Below are 18,412 nucleotides of genomic sequence, written 5' to 3'. Positions count from 1 at the left end.
CTCCTTATAGCTGCTGAGTGCAGTTATTAAAGCCTGGCATACTGTCATTACTAAACCCAATATAGTGAGGGTTAAAAGGTCCCCATCAACTCTGCTTTGGTTCAATCCCATGCTACCAGAATTTGATTCCTTACCAGACCCCGGTCTTTGGGCTGCTAAAGGAATCAGATACCTTTCAGATATTTGTGATGGGAGTGCACTTTTTACATTTGATAGGTTGAAAGATACATTTACATTGCCTAATGCGTTCTTCCTCAGATTCCTGCAACTCTGACACACCTATGCAGCACAATTTGGGTCCTCCTTGTTTAGATTGGAGCAGGACAATTTGGAGGTTCTCCTCCAGGATGACGCTCTCAGAAAAACACTTTCTGTGATCCTCAAGTCACTACTTCTCTTCGTTCATGTGGGACTAGATGCCTTGCTAACTGCGTGGCGTTCGGAGGAGCAGGATTTGGACAATGAAGACTGGGAAGATCTCTGGGACAGCCCATTTCAAGCACTAATATTGAATATTACACCACAACGACTACATCGTATGTACCCTAATTCCTCTTCTTGCTGTTGGAGATGCTCTAGTGACCATGCTGGATTTGCCCATATCTTTTGGGAGTGCCCTCAGATTAGTAGCTACTGGTGGGAAGTGACCAAGTTTATAGCTACCCTAACTACTATACAGGTCCCTGTAAAAGTTGGTGTTTGCTTCCTGGGGTTAGTTGACTCTCTGGCCTTTAGTAGGGTGATGTGTACTCTCTTGGGTCTCCTATTATTTTATGCCAGGAAGGCGATAGTGCTCAAGTGGAAATCGGACACAGCCCCTAATCTGCCCTTCTTCAAGCGTTTAATCAATAACGTTGTACCCCTATACAAAGCTACTTGTCCCAGGGTTGCCCTAAGAAGTTTGAGAGGGTCTGGCACTTGTGGACAGATGCTGAGTGTACAACAGATGATCAGGAGTCCAAGACTGAATTCATTCCCCCCTGATAAGGTTTAGTCATGTTATGAACAAATTTATTCCTCTGCAGGGACTTACATTACATTTGTTTAGGTAGGATTCTAAACACGAGTTAATATTCTTCCGATACATTATCCTGATGGTTGAGAGGGAACAGGAATCTCCTTATAATGCATCAACCCTTGAAGTGATTTTATAAGAGAATGACAATTGGGGTGTATGGAAGGTGTGTTGTTTCTTTCTCCCCTTTTTTTTTTTTTGGGGGGGGGGGGTTCTATAATAGGATGTGTTATTAGTAGTTCTATATTTTATGTATTAGCAAGGGTTTTGTACCTATGCATCTTAATTTTCTATAAAAATACATTTTCCAAAAAAAAAAGTAATAAACACAAGAGGCAGTTTTTGACAAATACTTTATTAAAAAATAAAAAAATAGTGTCCCTTAATAATAATAATAACAAAAAAAAAAGTGCCGGTAATAAAAATGAAAAGAAATCGGCGTAGGATCTTCCCCAGTCCATATATGGATTTGAGGAGGATCCCCACTTCAAAATTTAAAAAAAAATGGTGTGGGGTCCCATCAAAACCCATACCAGACCCTTATCTGGGCATGCAGCCTGGCAGGTCAGGAAAGGGGGGGTGAGCAAGCCACCCCCATCCTGAATGATACCAGGCCACATGACCTCAACATAGGGGGTGGGTGCATGCTAATTTGGACAAGGGTCTCTTCCCCACAACCCTGTTATTGTGGGGGTCTGTGGGCATGGGACCTATCAGAATCAGGAGGCCCCCTTTAACAAGGGGACCCCCAGATCCCAGCCCCCCCACATGTGAATTGGTATTGGGTACATAGTATCCCTACCAATTTCCCCAAAAAAGTGTAAAAAAGTAATAAACACAAGTGACACTTTTTGACAAATCCTTTTTTTAAAAATAAAAAAAAAAGTGTCCCTCGATGTAAATCCATCATCAATCACGGCTACCTGCCGGACCCAAAAAATTTTAAAAATGAAAAACGCTCTCGCCTCCTTGGAGGCCTCCCGCCGAATGCCTCCTTTGCACTTTGACATTTCTTTTATAGGCAAGGCCTCCTTTTGATGTCATGGACTTCTGCGTGCTGGACATGTGATGTCACAAAGGGGGGGCACCTGGCTATGTCACCCAGTGACCCCGCCCCCTTGTGGCGTTACATGCCCAGCATGCACAAGTTTGTGACGGCAGAAGGTGGCGCTGCCCCCGATCTATGTGTTGACAATGGACTTCTATAGGTATTAGTTCAAATATAGGTTGGTATTTTGTAGCTTTTATAGCAATTGACATGTTTTTTATCAATTATGTTTGTATTGTTTGCAATATGGGGTGTGTGCTTATGTTGCAGCAGTAAACATTGATGGTGATATCATCTCTCTTTTTGTGCAAACCAACCTATGTAGAATATATCACACTGAGGGTAATTCCTGTCTGTGATATTGGACTAATTTGTGACTGGTGAGCTATGCACACATACAGTCAGGTCCATAGATATTGGGACATCGACACAATTCTAATCTTTTTGGCTCTATATACCACCACAATGGATTTGAAATGAAACAAACAAGATGTGCTTTAACTGCAGACTTTCTGCTTTAATTTGAGGGTATTTACATCCAAATCAGGTGAAAGGTGTAGGAATTACAACAGTTTGTATATGTGTCTCCCACTTTTTAAGGGACCAAAAGTAATGGGACAATTGGCTGCTCAGCTGTTCCATGGCCAGGTGTGCGTTATTCCCTCATTATCCCATTTACAAGGAGCAGATAAAAGGTCCAGAGTTCATTTCAAGTGTGCTATGTGCATTTGGAATCTGTTGCTGTCAACTCTCAATATGAGATCCAAAGAGCTGTCACTATCAGTGAAGCAAGCCATCATTAGGCTGAAAAGACAAAACAAACCCATCAGAGAGATAGCAAAAACATTAGGTGTGGCCAAATCAACTGTTTGGAACATCCTTAAAAAGAAAGAATGCACCGGTGAGCTCAGCAACACCAAAAGACCCGGAAGACCATGGAAGACAACTGTGATGGATGACCAAAGAATTCTTTCCCTGGTGAAGAAAACACCCTTCACAACAGTTGGCCAGATCAAGAACACTCTCCAGGAGGTAGGTGTATGTGTGTCAAAGTCAACAATCAAGAGAAGACTTCACCAGAGTGAATACAGAGGGTTCACCAAAAGATGTAAACCATTGGTGAGCCTCAAAAACAGGAAGGCCAGATTAGAGTTTGCCAAACAACATCTAAAAAAGCCTTCACAGTTCTGGAACAACATCTTATGGACAGATGAGACCAAGATCAACTTGTACCAGAGTGGTGGGAAGAGAAGAGTATGGAGAAGGAAAGCAACTGCTCATACCAAAGCATACCACCTTATCAGTGAAGCATGGTGGTGGTAGTGTCATGGCGTGTCATGGCGTGGGCATGTATGGCTGCCAATGGAACTGGTTCTCTTGTATTTATTGATGATGTGACTGCTGACAAAAGCCGCAGGATGTATTCTGAAGTGTTACGGGCAATATTATCTGCTCATATTCAGCCAAATGCTTCAGAACTTAATAACCCGAAGCATACTGCGAAAGCAACCAAAGAGTTTTTTAAGGGAAAGAAGTGGAATGTTATGCAATGGGCAAGTCAATCACCTGACCTGAATTCGATTGAGAATGCATTTCACTTGCTGAAGACAAAACTGAAGGGAAAATGCCCCAAGAACAAGCAGGAACTGAAGACAGTTGCAGTAGAGGCCTGGCAGAGCATCACCAGGGATGAAACCCAGCGTCTGGTGATGTCTATGCGTTCTAGACTTCAGGCTGTAAAAAGGATTTTCAACCAAGTATTAAAAAGTGAAAGTTTGATTTATGATTGTTAATCTGTCCCATTACTTTTGGTCCCTTAAAAAGTGGAAGGCACATATACAAACTGTTGTAATTCCTACACCGTTCACCTGATTTGGATGTAAATACCCTCAAATTAAAGCTGAAATCTGCAGTTAAAGCACATCTTGTTTGTTTCATTTCAAATCCATTGTGGTGGTGTATAGAGCCAAAAAGAGTAGAATTGTGTCGATGTCCCAATATTTATGGACCTGACTGTATGTGGAAACACTATGTATATTGCCAGCGGACCATGAAGTGAATTGGTCTGTTCGAAACTTATGAGACATTGAAGGTTAATTCCTCAATGTCCTACTGCATAACTATGGGTATGCCATGCCCTAAACGTGTTCAGTGTCTCCTACCACCATTCAAGGTTGCGCTCACCTCCAAGTTAGATCGGTATCTCCCAGGTCAAACCACACTTTCCCCACTCTGGGAGGTACAAATCAAACTCCACTTTACTCTTCCCCCACCTCCGTTCACATTAACGGGGTCCACTGGTCACTACTTAGCCGCAATGTCTGGCCCTTTAAGACCGCGATACCACCACTGCAGGTGAGCTCACACAAGACAAGGGAGCCTCATAGTGTAGTACATTAAAACATACAAAAGTTTATTAACCTCCTAGGCGGTAATCCCAAGCGTGACTCGGGGTTGATTTTTCATTGCAGGATCGGTAACCCCGAGTCACGCTCGGGGTGGATTGCAGAGAGCGCAGCGTTGTTCTCTTACCTTATCCTGGCGATCCAGCGATGATCTCTCATTGCTGAGATCGCCAGCCGAGAGTCCCGCCGCTCCTCCGTCCTCCGTCGGTCTGATCACTTCCTAGTTCCGTTCCCTGCAGCAGCAATGCTGCATGGGAGCGGAACTAGGGAGGGAAATAAAAAAAAAAAAAACGTTGCACAAAACACAAAACACATTTTATATTATATATATATATATATATATATATATATGCATATATATGCATATATATATATATATATATGCATATATATATATATATATAGATATATATATGCATATATATATATATGCACATATATATATATATACCGGTATATATATATATATATATATATATATATATATATGCACACACACACACATATATATATATATAAAATTATATTATTGATTCAATTATAATGAATGCGTTATATTATATATATATATATATATATATATATATATATATATATATATATATATATATATATATATATATATATATATATATATATATATATATATACACACACATATATCTATATATAATATATAATGTATGAATTATAATCTAATCAATAATATAATTTTATTATATATATTATATATTAAATAATAAAATAATATTATTGATTCGATTATAATTCATGCGTTTGTGTTTCAAATTTATCACATCTGGGATGTCTACTAGAGTCTTGTTTTGGTCAGGTTTAAGTCAGTAATTACTAAGAATTGTAGGCCTATAATACATAACGCCAAATTTCCATAAAAACAATTGTACCGCTTTTGGTATGTAATTCCTGACATAATCATACCGCCAGGGAGGTTAAAACAATAGCACTTAAATCAGAGTAATGAAAACACAGCTTTGGCAAGTTATCATAGCAGGGTTTGCATCAGCCGCATCACTTCTGGTTTCCTCTGCATCAACTAGCTCCGCCCGACGCATATCTTTACGGTCACGTGACTTCCTCAGGGGTCTCTCCCTTAGAAACCGGAAGTGACGCAGGTGTTTAATGTGGCACATGGAGTGGATCGTTAGATGAACTGTGACACTGTATATTAAAAAAAAGGACATTAGAAAAGTTTTTTGGGTTCTTTGTATGGTTTTTGCACTGAAGATATATGATTTTATATGATTCTATATGTCGCAAAAGAAATGCGCAGAGGTGAACTGTAAATGCACCTAAAGCACTTTATATAGGAATTTATCACTAGATGAATGTAGTAATATGAATTTTCATTAATTTTTATTTTTCACCAGAAGATTTTAGTTTGTATATGTATTTATAGGGGGAGGCGCAGCAATACTTGTCAAATTTATGTTGTGTCAGTCTGTTTTTGCAAAGGAAACTATTTTCTCCAGCTACAATCATTCACCACACAAGCTGACAGTTTCCACTCTCTTTATGCCCCTGAATAGCAGGCTGCAGCTCCGCACTATGTGTACACAAAAAAGTAGAGATGAGGAGACAGGGCACTGCACAAAGCAATGTTCTGGCTGGCAGCTTAAGAGGTGGGAGAAAGGGCTGTGCAGGCTTAGTGTGACTGCCTGTCATGCCCCCTCTCCTCCTGAGCTGCCACTCAGAGTTCCATTTCCATTGATCCGTTTTGTGGGATAGCTAAGCAACTGGGCTAGCAATCTGAAACCACAGCTCAGCAACTCCTGCATTTAGATGGGGAAAAGTGCCATCTCCTGTTGAGTTTACCAAGCTTTATTTTCTTCTGATGATAGATCTTCTTTAAAGCCCCGTACACACGTACCGATGGTCGGCTTACAAATGTTCCTCTTTTCTCCCCGGGATGTCGGTGTCTGCTGAAAAGTGCAAAGACAGCACAAGGACAGCACAAGAATTTTGTCCGCCGACTGCAGAAGTGATGTCATGTAATGGTTAACTTTCCCTGTGTTTTCTATTTTCTGAGCATGCCCAGTCTTGCAAATCTGCGGTCTGTCGGCCGAATTGTGTACTGACAGGCGAACAATCGTCCGTTCTGGTGTCGGCATACAAAAATTTTCATGTTTGCAAGAAAGACTTTTGTCCGCGGATTGTGCGCAGACATCTGTCGGAGGCACCATACTAACACGCGTACAATCGGCAGATCCTTCGTCCACCGACGTTTGTATGCCGACGATCGGTACGTTTGTACGGGCCTTAATAACCCCAAAGTTTAAATTTACGATAACTAAAATCCTCACATTACATTTACACCTAAATGTTGATGTGTCAAAATAATCATGTCATTCTAGTAAAAAAAATGTGGGCAACAATACTGTATATACCAAAATAAAAAGTTGTCATTATTAAGCCTCTGCCAAAATGTCTATGCAAATATAAGTGGCAAACCACCAGGCAACACACAGAAGCCCACATTTTAATAGTTGAACACATTTAACAGTTATTCAGTCACATAGTACAGTGGACACAGAGGTGTAGATTTACTAGGAAAGGAAAATGGGAGGTTCCCTTTTCAAGGGAATTTGCACTTTGTATGTGCAAGAGAAATTAAAAAGAAAAACTGTATTTTTGCTTAAACATGATTGGATGGTGGAAGTCAGCAGAGCTTCACTTTATTCACTAAGCTAAGGGAAACATCCTTTTGCAAAGTGAATAGCCGTTTTTCTTTAGTAAATCAACCCCAGAGAGTATATTATCTGATAAGATAGGCTAGGTTCTCTCTCTTGTATCTTTCTAATTTCTCTCTTTCTCTCTCTCTCTGGAAAGCACCATAGAAACACAACACTAAGTACTAGAAAATGCACTGGAATCACATTGTATTTTAACACCTATACGTTTTCAATGCAGTTTCCGTTCAATCACATGGAACTCAGAACCGCACCGCATCACATCAAACGTGCCCAGGGCCCTTTGAAATTTACCTTTGGTTGGGACTGCATATGTGTGAACAGCCTTCATAGAAATGTCACTTGTCATGCAAATATATGCATTCTAGAACACATCCAAAAAAAGCATTAGTGTGAACCATGGCTTAATTGTACTGACAAGTATAGAATGGTGCATACCCTATTACTGTCAGGCAGGCATGTCATGTAGGTGACAGCAGCTAGGTGCCCGTAATTCTTATAGAGACATCTTCCCACCTATGAAGCCAAGCATGCGGTATCCTGACTTTATACAATAAACTGATATTGTGTGCTTGAACTGTTCTCTAGAATATTACAAGGGCTATGGCCATCATTAGATATTGCAAGATGGCTAAATTAGTGATTTTGTGCCATAATAGTGGCTGAACACCTGATTACTGTCCTTGTTTTTGTAGAAGAGGAATCATTTATGTCCGCACCATTACTGACATGGAAGGTGGTTCATAAGAAGATGCCTTGGAGTATTGTTCTCCTTCTTGGAGGAGGCTTTGCATTGGCAAAAGGCAGTGACGTAAGTATATCATTGTTATTGAGAACACAGAGAAAACATTTAAACAGTTTGCAAGTATGCTGCAAGTTCTCATTTGTTTTATATTTCAATATTTTGTTCAATATAGTGTGTACAATTTCATGCCAAGATTAACTGTGTTCAGGCGATTCTCCAAGGTTCTCTGTTGGTCCAGGGCACTAAGAACTGATATGCTCCTTTAATGTTGTCTCTATCTGCATAATCAGATAAAAATCAGCTTTTAAAATGGAAATAATTCAACAGAGAAACTATAATGTTACCAAGAGAAAATTGTAGCTTTCATAGGAAAGCTTTTACTTGGCTGAACATTGTGTCCTATTGTATGAATTGATGCCAAGAGAATGAAATAATAGAATATTGACTAGACAATGTTCTATGATGAGTGTACATCTAGAGCTTACATTATAAGAATTTTCTTGAGCATGGTAAAATGTGTTTATTTGGCAATGTTGTGTGTGTGATGGTATTAGGTGTCAAATGCGTAAATTGCCCTGTGAAATACCTGCCACATCTCCAGATAAATAAGGAAGTTGAAGGAAGAAAGGAGCTTGAAACATTCCCCTTACTAAAACTAATACTGAAAAAGTGTCACATTCTCACTGCTTGCTTCTGTTGTCACACAATAGGGGGATGCACCCTGCACAGGGAAGCATCCTTATTGGCCACCTGGTCTTTACTGAGTTATGGTGCCTTACCTGCCATTTCATTCCCCTAATTATTCTTTGCCCTCTAGGGTTTGTTTCACTTTTTTGCCTGGTTTATTTGGTGCCTTGTTTTTCATCTATGTTAATGATACAGCATGACTAGACTCCTATACTCTTTTCTCTCACTTGGGCATTCCCCATTTGTGTCTCATACCTAATCCATCTAGCATCATTATACCTTATTTATCTATTAGAATACTATAGCAGCTATTCTAGGGGTTTCCTGTCACCTCTTCTCTTCTATGAAGACCCCACAGACACAAATATAATTTGGTTAAGCCCAGGTTCACACTGAGGCCGTTTTGAAATTGTGAGAGTTCAGCTGAACTCGCATGATTTCAAGCCGGCATTTCAGTTCGACTTCGTGGCGATTTCACAGACATCTGTGCGGGTTCTTGCAGAGATATCTATTGAAATGCCCCCCCCCCCCTGAAGTCGCCAAAAGTAGTACAAAAACTACTTTTGGGAAACGATGCGGTGCCACAAAGTCGGCGTCGCACCGATTCGGACGGTGCAATTGCCGGCAATTGGTTTCGATTTGACATATCAAATTGAATGTCAAATCAGACCATCATGAACATGGGATAAAGGTGAGAACTCTTGGGCTTTAACCACTTCTGGGTTGGAAGGTTTTACCCCCTTAATGACCAGACCATTTTTTGCGATACAGCACTGCGTCACTTTAACTGACAATTGCGCGGTCCTGCGAGGCTGTACCCAATTAAAATTGATGTCCTTTTTTCCCACAAATAGAGATTTCTTTTGGTGGTATTTGATCACCTGTGCGATTTTTATTTTTTGCGCTGTAAACAAAAAAAGAGCAACAATTCTGAAAATAAAACATCATTTTTCACTTTCTGCTATATAACCTTCCCAATAAAAAAAAATGTAAAAATCAAATTTTTTCATCATTTTAGACCAATATGTATTCTGCTACATATTTTTGGTAAAAAAATCCCAATAAGTGTATATTGATTGGTTTGCGCAAAAGTTATCGCGTCTACAAACTAGGGGAAATATTTATGTCATTTTTATTTATTTTTACTAGTAATGGCAGCGATCAGCGATTTTTAGCGGGACTGCGACAAAGCAGCAGCCAGATCAGACACCTAACTTACATTTTTTACACTTTTGGGGGGGACCAGTGACATTACTACAGTAATCAGTGTTAAAAATTTGCACTGTTACTGTACTAATGACCTAGGGGGTGCTTTCTAACTGTGTGGGGGATGAGCTTGCTGGATGAACACAGAGACCTGTGTTCCTTAATAGGAGGAACACAGGATCCAGATCCCTGTGTTCATCACTGACAGAACAGCGGTCTACCGCGTTTACATCGGCAGACCGTCGTTCTGTCTCCACGCGGAGTGATTGCGGGTGCCCGGCGGACATCGCGCCAGCCGGACCCGCTGATTAGCTCCCCCTGTGGCCAATCAGTGCATGCGCACCCCCACTAGCTGTCTCACTAAGCGATGTACAGGTACATCATTTTGTGGGACAGAGCCAGCCTGCCGCAGTATAAGTACGGTGGCTGGTAGGCAAGTGGTTAAAGAGGTCCTCTGCTGCAGATTCAGAAGAGGACAACATACAATTCCATTTCTTCTCAGGATTTTTCAGATTTATTAATGACATGGTAGGTGAGAATTGGTATGACTACATAAAAGGCATCTATTTAAGAAGTTGATCTGCTTGATGGAGTGATTCCCATTCTAAATCACTTGTCTGCTTTTAGATTAATGGGACACTGTTCTTTTTCATAGATATAAAAGTAAATAATCTCTCTGAGAGACCAAAAATATAAAACTGTGTATTAGTTAAACAACTCCATTATTAATTTGTTCTGCTGGTAATGGTTTATTCTTTAAATTTTGGTCCTTACATTGCTGAATATGTTGCTTGCAGGAGCAACTTCTTTTCAAGCCAGAACTAAGATAACAGCTACTTTCTAGTGTCTATGGGTAACAAATTATTTCAAAATAGAACTAACAAAACAAATCTACTACTGGGCTCAGGATTAATAATCAAAAGCAGCTAGCACACACCTGTAATTTCAGACAAACAAAATTTAGGAATAATGTACAGCACTAATGAAATACAAATACTACACATCTAGTGATATACAAATAATTGAAGAAAATACTTAAAATTTGAAAAGTTAGTGAGTTTAATTACCCAAAGGTTATTACAATTTTTTAGTGCTTTAAGCAGTGCCCAACAAGGTATTGCAGAGATAATCTTCCTCTCAGACTATTCAGTGTTAAACAAAAAAAGCCAACGTGCTCCCCACATCGTTGTGATCAAGCTGCTTACCAGATAAACAGGACCATATATTATAATGGCCACAAAGGCACACCACATTGGGTTAATAACTCTGGTGGTAAATCAGGTTGTTAGCATCGCCACTTCACCTTCACAGACAAAGCTGCGGATTGGATCTCACATCATGCAGAATGTCACCAGCATGTATTTAGAGTAAATCCACACAAGCACAGGGAGATCATCCCAACAAACCCCATTCGGATAGCGTCTTGGATAGGATTCAGACCAAGGACCCTAAAGCCTTGTACACACGCAATGAATTTCCGCCGACCGGTCGTCCGTCTTTTGTCCAGAGTGGTGTCTGTTGGTTGGAATGTGCTCTAGACTGCACACGAATTTTCCCGCACGACAGAATTCTACTTCAGAAGTGATGTCATGTGTTGGATTGCTTTCTTTGTGTTCTTTCATGTCTGAGCATGCCTAGTCTTGCTCATAAGATTTTTCCCCATCGAAATCTGTACTAATGAGACGAAAATCGGACATGTTTTGACGGTCGACAAAAATTATATAGCCTGCACACCAGGATTTTTTCGGCCGAAAAGTCGGAGTCGGTTATCGGAAACACCATACTAACAAGCCGAAAATTGTCAGATCGGTCGTCGGACGAAATGTCCCAGCCAAATTTCTACTCCTGTGTACGGGGCTTAAAGCTGTTTCTCCACACACTTCCGCCGTTGAAAGACGATTCCACTGCAACAAATGCTTGGCAGCCGCGCCTCTTCCTCATTGTTCTTTACAGCCTAACTTTTCTAATTTTATATAGTTTCTTCAATTTATATCACTAGATGTGTAATAGTCCTTATAAAGTAAGATGAAGAGCAACTGTTGTGGGAACTGCAGCATCCCATGGCAACTATAAATGATTATTCAACTTACATGACTATGGTGAAATGTGACTGGTTGCTATGAAAGAATGTATGTTATAAAAAAGTCTTTGTACTATGTTTTTTTTTTTTTTTTTTTTTAATCACAAAAACAAAACGATCAATACCATATCTGCTTTTGGTTCTTCTCTCCCACAGGCGTCTGGTCTTTCTTTATGGCTTGGTCAGCAGATGATGTTTCTTCACAGCATTCCAGCTTGGGCCATTGCCATCATCCTGTCATTAATGATCGCTGTTTTCACTGAATGTGCCAGCAATGTTGCTACAGCAACTCTTTTCCTTCCCATCCTGGCCTCCATGGTAGGTTTATTAAACCATATAAAGCCTTTACCATTCGTGTGATTTTTAAGGTGGTTGTAAAGCCCAGTCATGAAATTTGAACTAAACACATATATCTGCAGTGTTTACTTAGCTCTCTCGCCAAAGCTCTAGGTGTAAATTCTCTTTGGTGCTTCATTCCTCTGTTATCAGCATGAGTCACTTCTGAGAAGTTTTCCCGATACATGAGATACATTTGTGTCGGGAGGGAGAGGGAGGGAGAGTTTAGAATGGAACTTGTCTATTCAAAACACGGTTCTTCTGCTGTGTGGAGGGAGATGTATTCCTTTCCTCCAATCAGCTCTCACACACAGTAACTGCATTCTCCCCACCCTCCCCTATGTGCTGCTGACAGATGAAGAAAGAGATTTTTACCACAATCTGCACTTTGGAAGGGGTATAGAGACAGCAGATATACAAGTAAAACCTATGTAGGAGGATTTGTTTCATCTCTGTGTATCATTGGAGGCTTTTCACTTTACTGGATATATGTGAGGGTTTACAGTCACCTTAATGTTTACCTGTATATATTTTTATGTGGGGGAAGAGAATGGACATTTTCATAAGTGAGGAGCCAATATCTTGAACTGTTAACTAACAAAGGACCCCTTGGGGGGTTTAAAGGTGTAGATGGATGACTTAAAGTGTTACTAAACCCAGGACCCTCCATAAACTATATCTGGTCTCCCACAGTACACAGAACATAGAAATGCAATAGTAAATATAGACTGCTAAATGCCTTTTCTCATCAGCAGTTAGAGCAGTCCTGTGACTTTTATCAGTATCTGGTTAAAGCTTGTAGGAGGAATTTTCATTCTCCCATAATTGTCCTATAAGGATGCAGAACCCCTGACCCTCTGTCTGGGCAGTGCTAATTGGCCCTGGGATGATCACATGCACCCTCCCAAGAAAATAAAAAAAACTGTCAGATCAGAGAAGACAGTATCAAACAGCCTTTTTACACAATGCAGAGGATTACCCTATTATGTTTCACATTGAGTAAAACAAGCATACTTACTGCCCATACACAGTGATTTTACTGTTGTGGGTTTAGTAACCCTTTAACATAGTAGTGATCGATTCATTATATTTAATTTAAAATCCAAATTTAAAATTTTGCCTCGAGGGGCATTTCAATTAAAATCGGATTATTAGGATTAACATTGACTGTTCAGATACACCAGTTCATAACATTTCTTACAGTTTTCTGAAAATCATAATTAAATATATGTGCTGCAGTCACAGTTTTCAACCTTTTCTCCATGTCTTTTGGACAGCTATGTTAGAGGAAAAATAATAGTAGTAGTAGTATACGGTTTGAATCCTTTAAAAGGTTGTTTATATATATATATATATATATATATATATATATATATATATATATATATATATATATAATCTTCAAAGTGGGTGCAAAAGAACAAAAACGTGAATGGGGACCATGTGCTGTACTACCCATGGCTGTTATAGGTTATGCAGAGATTGTGCCACACTGCTCTGAATTTGGTAATACCTGGAGATTGAAGTAACCTTTTGGTAACAATATAGGGGAAAATACCACAGGTCACTAAATGATTCATCTATTTATTTTCTCTGTATCCTAGGCAAAATCTATTTTGGTTAATCCACTGTACATAATGATTCCTTGTACTCTGAGCACCTCATTTGCTTTCATGTTACCTGTCGCCACGCCCCCAAATGCTATTGTCTTCTCATATGGTCATCTCCATGTGTCTGATATGGTAAGTTTCTTTATAATGTACAATCTTTCTGCAGTTATTATACATATGTACATATGTATATATATATATATATATATATATATATACACTGTATATATATATATATATATATATATATATATATATATATATATACACTGTATATATATATATATATATATATATATATATGAAATCAGGCAAGTTTTTAATATAACCTGTTTTAGTTAGAGGAGAAGGGTTAGAACTTCTGTCACGTTTTTACTGTTGTGTTTGCTCCTGTTGGAGGAGATCCATCTTTACTATTTGCTTCTGTGGTCTTTGTTCCCAGACAGAAGCTAAAAGCTCGTACACACGATACAAAAATCAGAAGTAAAATTTCGTCCGATGAACGATCTGCCGATTTTCGGATTGTTAGTATAGTGCATTCGACAGCCGATTACGAATTTTCAGACGACAAAATCTGGATGTGCAGGCTATAAAATTTTTACCGTACGTCAACACAATGTCCGATTTTCGTTTAATTTGTACAGTTTTCGTTCGTCCGTAAAAAATCGTAAGAGCAAGACTACGCATGCTCAGAAACGAAAGAACACATACAAAACAATTTAACACATGACATCACTTCTGAAGTAGAACTCTGTTGTAAGGGAATTTTCATATGAAAGTAACCTCTTCACTTTCCATATGAGACTAGCATGCAACAAATAGGGATGGCCTTGCGGTTCGCCCCGCAGTCGGTTCGCGGCAAACTTTACTCGTTCGCAGTCCGCCGATATTGCGAACATATGGCGTTGTTCGCAGGGGCCATATTAGTTTACATTGGGGAGAACTTTGACCCATGACACATCCATCAGGTGGAACAGGACAGCCAATTGAGACATTTCAGCACATGGACATACACCCTACCTTATAAATAGACCTGACCTGGCTGCTATTTTACATTCTGCTTTTTGTCAGTCTAGGGAGAGGTTTGCTGTGTGCAGCAGGGACAGATTGTCAGTGACGCAGATGGCTCTAATATGTCCACAAAAGTCCTTTTAAGGACTGGTATTTGGTATATGTGTACTATCTATATTATCTCTTTTGTCAGTGTAGGGAGAGGTTTGCTGTGGGGAGCAGGGACAGATTGTCAGTGACACAGATCGCGATGTTATAGGACCACAAAAGTCCTTTCAAGGACTGGTATTTGGTATAGGTGTACTATTCTTTGGTGTGCAGTGCACTATATAGGGGTGTAATACACTTATAATATACTTTCTAATATAGAAAGCATATTATAGTGGATTTGTATTGTGACTGTGCAGCATTGTGACTGGTGTGGTGAGCGTTTTTGCAGCGATACTACAACTACAAAGAGTGACAAAAGCACTTTTAAAAGAGTATTATAACTGGTGTGATAGACCAGTGGCCCCCCTAAACGACAGATTGAAGCGGGTGTTATCTAACAATATACTTTTATAACAGTGTATTTGGGTACTGCAAAAAAGTTGCCTCTTTTGCTGCATTAACTCTGCTACACAGAGTGACAACAGTTACTGGCAATTTTTTGTATAACTGGTGTGATAGACCAGTGGCCCCCCAATACCACAGATTGAAGCGGGGAGTTATCTAACATTATACTTTTATAACAGCGTATTTGTGTCCTGCAAAAATATTGCCTCTTTTGCTGCGTTAACTCTGCTACACACAGTGCCAAACTTACTGGCCAATCTTTTGTATAACTGGTGTGATAGACCAGTGGCCCCCCAATACCACAGATTGAAGTGGGGTGTTATCTAACAGTATACTTTTATAAGTGTATTTGTGTCCTGCAAAAATATTGCCTCTTTTGTTGCCTTAACTCTGCTACACACACAGTGCCAAACTTACTGGCCAATTTTTTGTAGAACTGGTTTGATAAACCAGTGACCCCCCCCCCCCCAATACCACAGATTGAAGTGGGGTGTTATCTAACAATATACTTTTATAAGTGTATTTGTGTCCTGAAAAAATATTGCCTCTTTTGCTGTGTTAACTCTGCTACACATAGTGCCAAACTTACTGGCCAATTTTTTGTATAACTGGTGTGATAAACCAATGGCCCCCCAATACCACAGATTGAAGCGGGGTGTTATCTAAGAGTATACTTTTATAAGTGTATTTGTGTCCTGCAAAAAGTTTGCTTCTTTTGCTGCGTTAACTGTGTTACACACAGTGCAAAACGTACTGGCCAATTTTTTGTATAACTGGTGTGATAAACCAGTGGCCCCCCCAATACCACAGATTGAAGTGGGGTGTTATCTACCAGTATACTTTTATAACAATGTATTTTAGTCCTGCAAAAATGTTGCCTCTTTTGCTGCGTTAACTGTGCTACACACAGTGACAACAGTTACTGGCCAATTTTTTGTAGAACTGGTGTGATAGACCAGTGGTCCCTCGATACCACAGATTGAAGCGGGGTGTTATATACCTTCTACCATATATACTGTGTTTCTCCAGAGACTTTTGTCACAGGGTAATTCTAAAAATGACAGGCAGAGGAAGAGGCAGGCCCTTATGCAGGGGTGGTAGGGGTAGGGCAGGAGCAGTAGGCCGAAGCCAAAGTGTGAAGTTTAAGAAGGTGCGTTTGATTACGTCAAAGGACGCACCAGACTTGGTTGAGTGGCTCACTCAGCCTTCCTCTTCTGCACCCTCCTCATCCTCTCTATCTGCACCCTCTTCACTTTCTGCTGTGGGCACCCCCAAAGACACCAACACCACCATATACCCTCCGCTTGAGTCACTGGAATTATTTTCCGATCCATCACAAGATATTTGCGATGCGCAGCCATTCTTGGCATCGGATCAGGAAGAGGAGGGAGCAACAGCCGCCACTTAGCAGTCTGACGACAGTACCCAGATCAGCCCAAGGAGGTTGGTCTCTGCTGTTGCTGCCTACTCCGAGATCTCAAATGTTAGTGGTGGGGAAGGTGACGTCGATGATGACGTGTCTATGGACGTCACGTGGGTGCCCACAAGAGAGGAAAAGGAGGGGAGTTCAGAGGGAGAGATGGACCAGCAGATAGGGAGGAGAGGCAGGCGGAACTTACATTGCACAGGAGGGGCAAAGCAGACTGCTAATGTATCAGGAGTGAGCCCTCAATCATGTACAGTCACATCTGGCGCTCCCAGGACGCCGGCACATGGCTCCGCAGTGTGGGCTTTTTTTAATGTGTCCGCTGCTGACAATAGTGTTGCCATCTGCAGACTTTGAAGTCAACGCATAAGTCGCGGTAAGCCCAACACTGACCTAGGGACCACCGCCTTAAGAAGGCACCTGGACTCCCATCACCGAGCCCAGTGGGAGCAACGCCATCAGAACCCACAAAGCCACATTCCAGGCTCTCACCGTCCAGCCTCTTCTCCTTCTCCTCTCTCCTCACAATTGTCCTCCACTCCACCTTCCATCATGCCATCCTCACGTTGTTCTGGAAAAAGGCAGGCTTCCGTGGCCCAAATGTTGGAGCGTAAAAAAATGATGACGCCGGATAACCCTCTTGCCCAACGGTTGACTGCTGGCTTGTCGGAACTGATAGCCCGCCAACTACTGCCATATCAACTGCTGGACTCGGATGCCTTTCGGAAATTTGTGGCCATTGTAACACCACAATGGAAGGTCCCAGGAAGGAAATATTTCTTGCAGAAGGGCATTCCAGTGCTGTATGGCCATGTCCAGCGGCAAGTGAATGTATCTCTTGCACGCAGTGTCGGTGCCAAGATACATCTGACCACAGACACATGGTCTAGCAAACACGGGCAGGGAAGGTATATAACTTTTACTGCCCACTGGGTGAACCTTCTGACAGCCGTCAAGCATGTAACCCGTGGCACCCGTGTAGATTTGGTTTTACTGCCACGGATTGCATGCAGACCTGCCTCTTCTTCTCCTCCTCCTACTCCATCCTCCCTCTCCTCCTCGGCTGACTCCTCCTTTTTCCACTGCTACCGTCTCTTCCGCTGCGCCTCCCAAGATCCCCAGAACCTATTCCACATGCCATGTGAGATGTTGCCATGCTGTGCTGCGTCTGTTGTGCCTGGAAGCCAAGAGCCACACTGGTCCTGCACTCTTTTCAGCTTTGCGTTCACAGGCAGATCAGTGGCTGACAGCACTCAATTTGACAGTTGGTAAAGGGGTGTGCGAAAACAGTGCCGATCTGCTTAGCGCGCTGAAACAGGGCAAAAATTACCTGCATAGCACAAGTCCTGAACTTGGTCGTGCATCGATTCGTTGCCAAATACCCTGGGGTCCAGGACGTCTTGCGGCAGGCCAGGAAAATCTCGGGCCATTTCAGAAGATCTTACACAGCCATGGCTCATCTTGCTGACATTCAGCGGCGACACAACCTGCCCGTCAGGCATCTTATTTGTGACTGCCCAACACGATGAAACTCAACCTTGTATATGCTTGATAGGCTGCTCCAGCAGAAACGTGCAATT

The 18,412-nt window shown here is 41.0% G+C and overlaps 1 protein-coding gene across 1 annotated transcript in view; it reads left to right on the top strand.

Moving 5' to 3' along the window:
• SLC13A5 (solute carrier family 13 member 5) overlaps positions 1-18,412 on the top strand; it is a 224,143-nt gene that overhangs the window by 202,053 nt on the left and 3,678 nt on the right. The window contains exons 10-12 of the mRNA XM_082244955.1: positions 7,872-7,987; positions 12,051-12,212; positions 13,835-13,972. Of these exons, the coding sequence (XP_082101081.1) occupies positions 7,872-7,987; positions 12,051-12,212; positions 13,835-13,972 (416 nt within the window). The remainder of the gene's footprint in view (positions 1-7,871; positions 7,988-12,050; positions 12,213-13,834; positions 13,973-18,412) is intronic.

The sequence above is a fragment of the Pelophylax lessonae genome (genome assembly GCF_965119305.1).
Source record: "Pelophylax lessonae genome assembly, chromosome: 2".
NCBI classification, from domain to species: Eukaryota; Metazoa; Chordata; class Amphibia; order Anura; family Ranidae; genus Pelophylax; species Pelophylax lessonae.
Note: the sequence above shows the minus strand (reverse complement) of the source record. Positions and strands in the feature narration are given on the sequence as shown.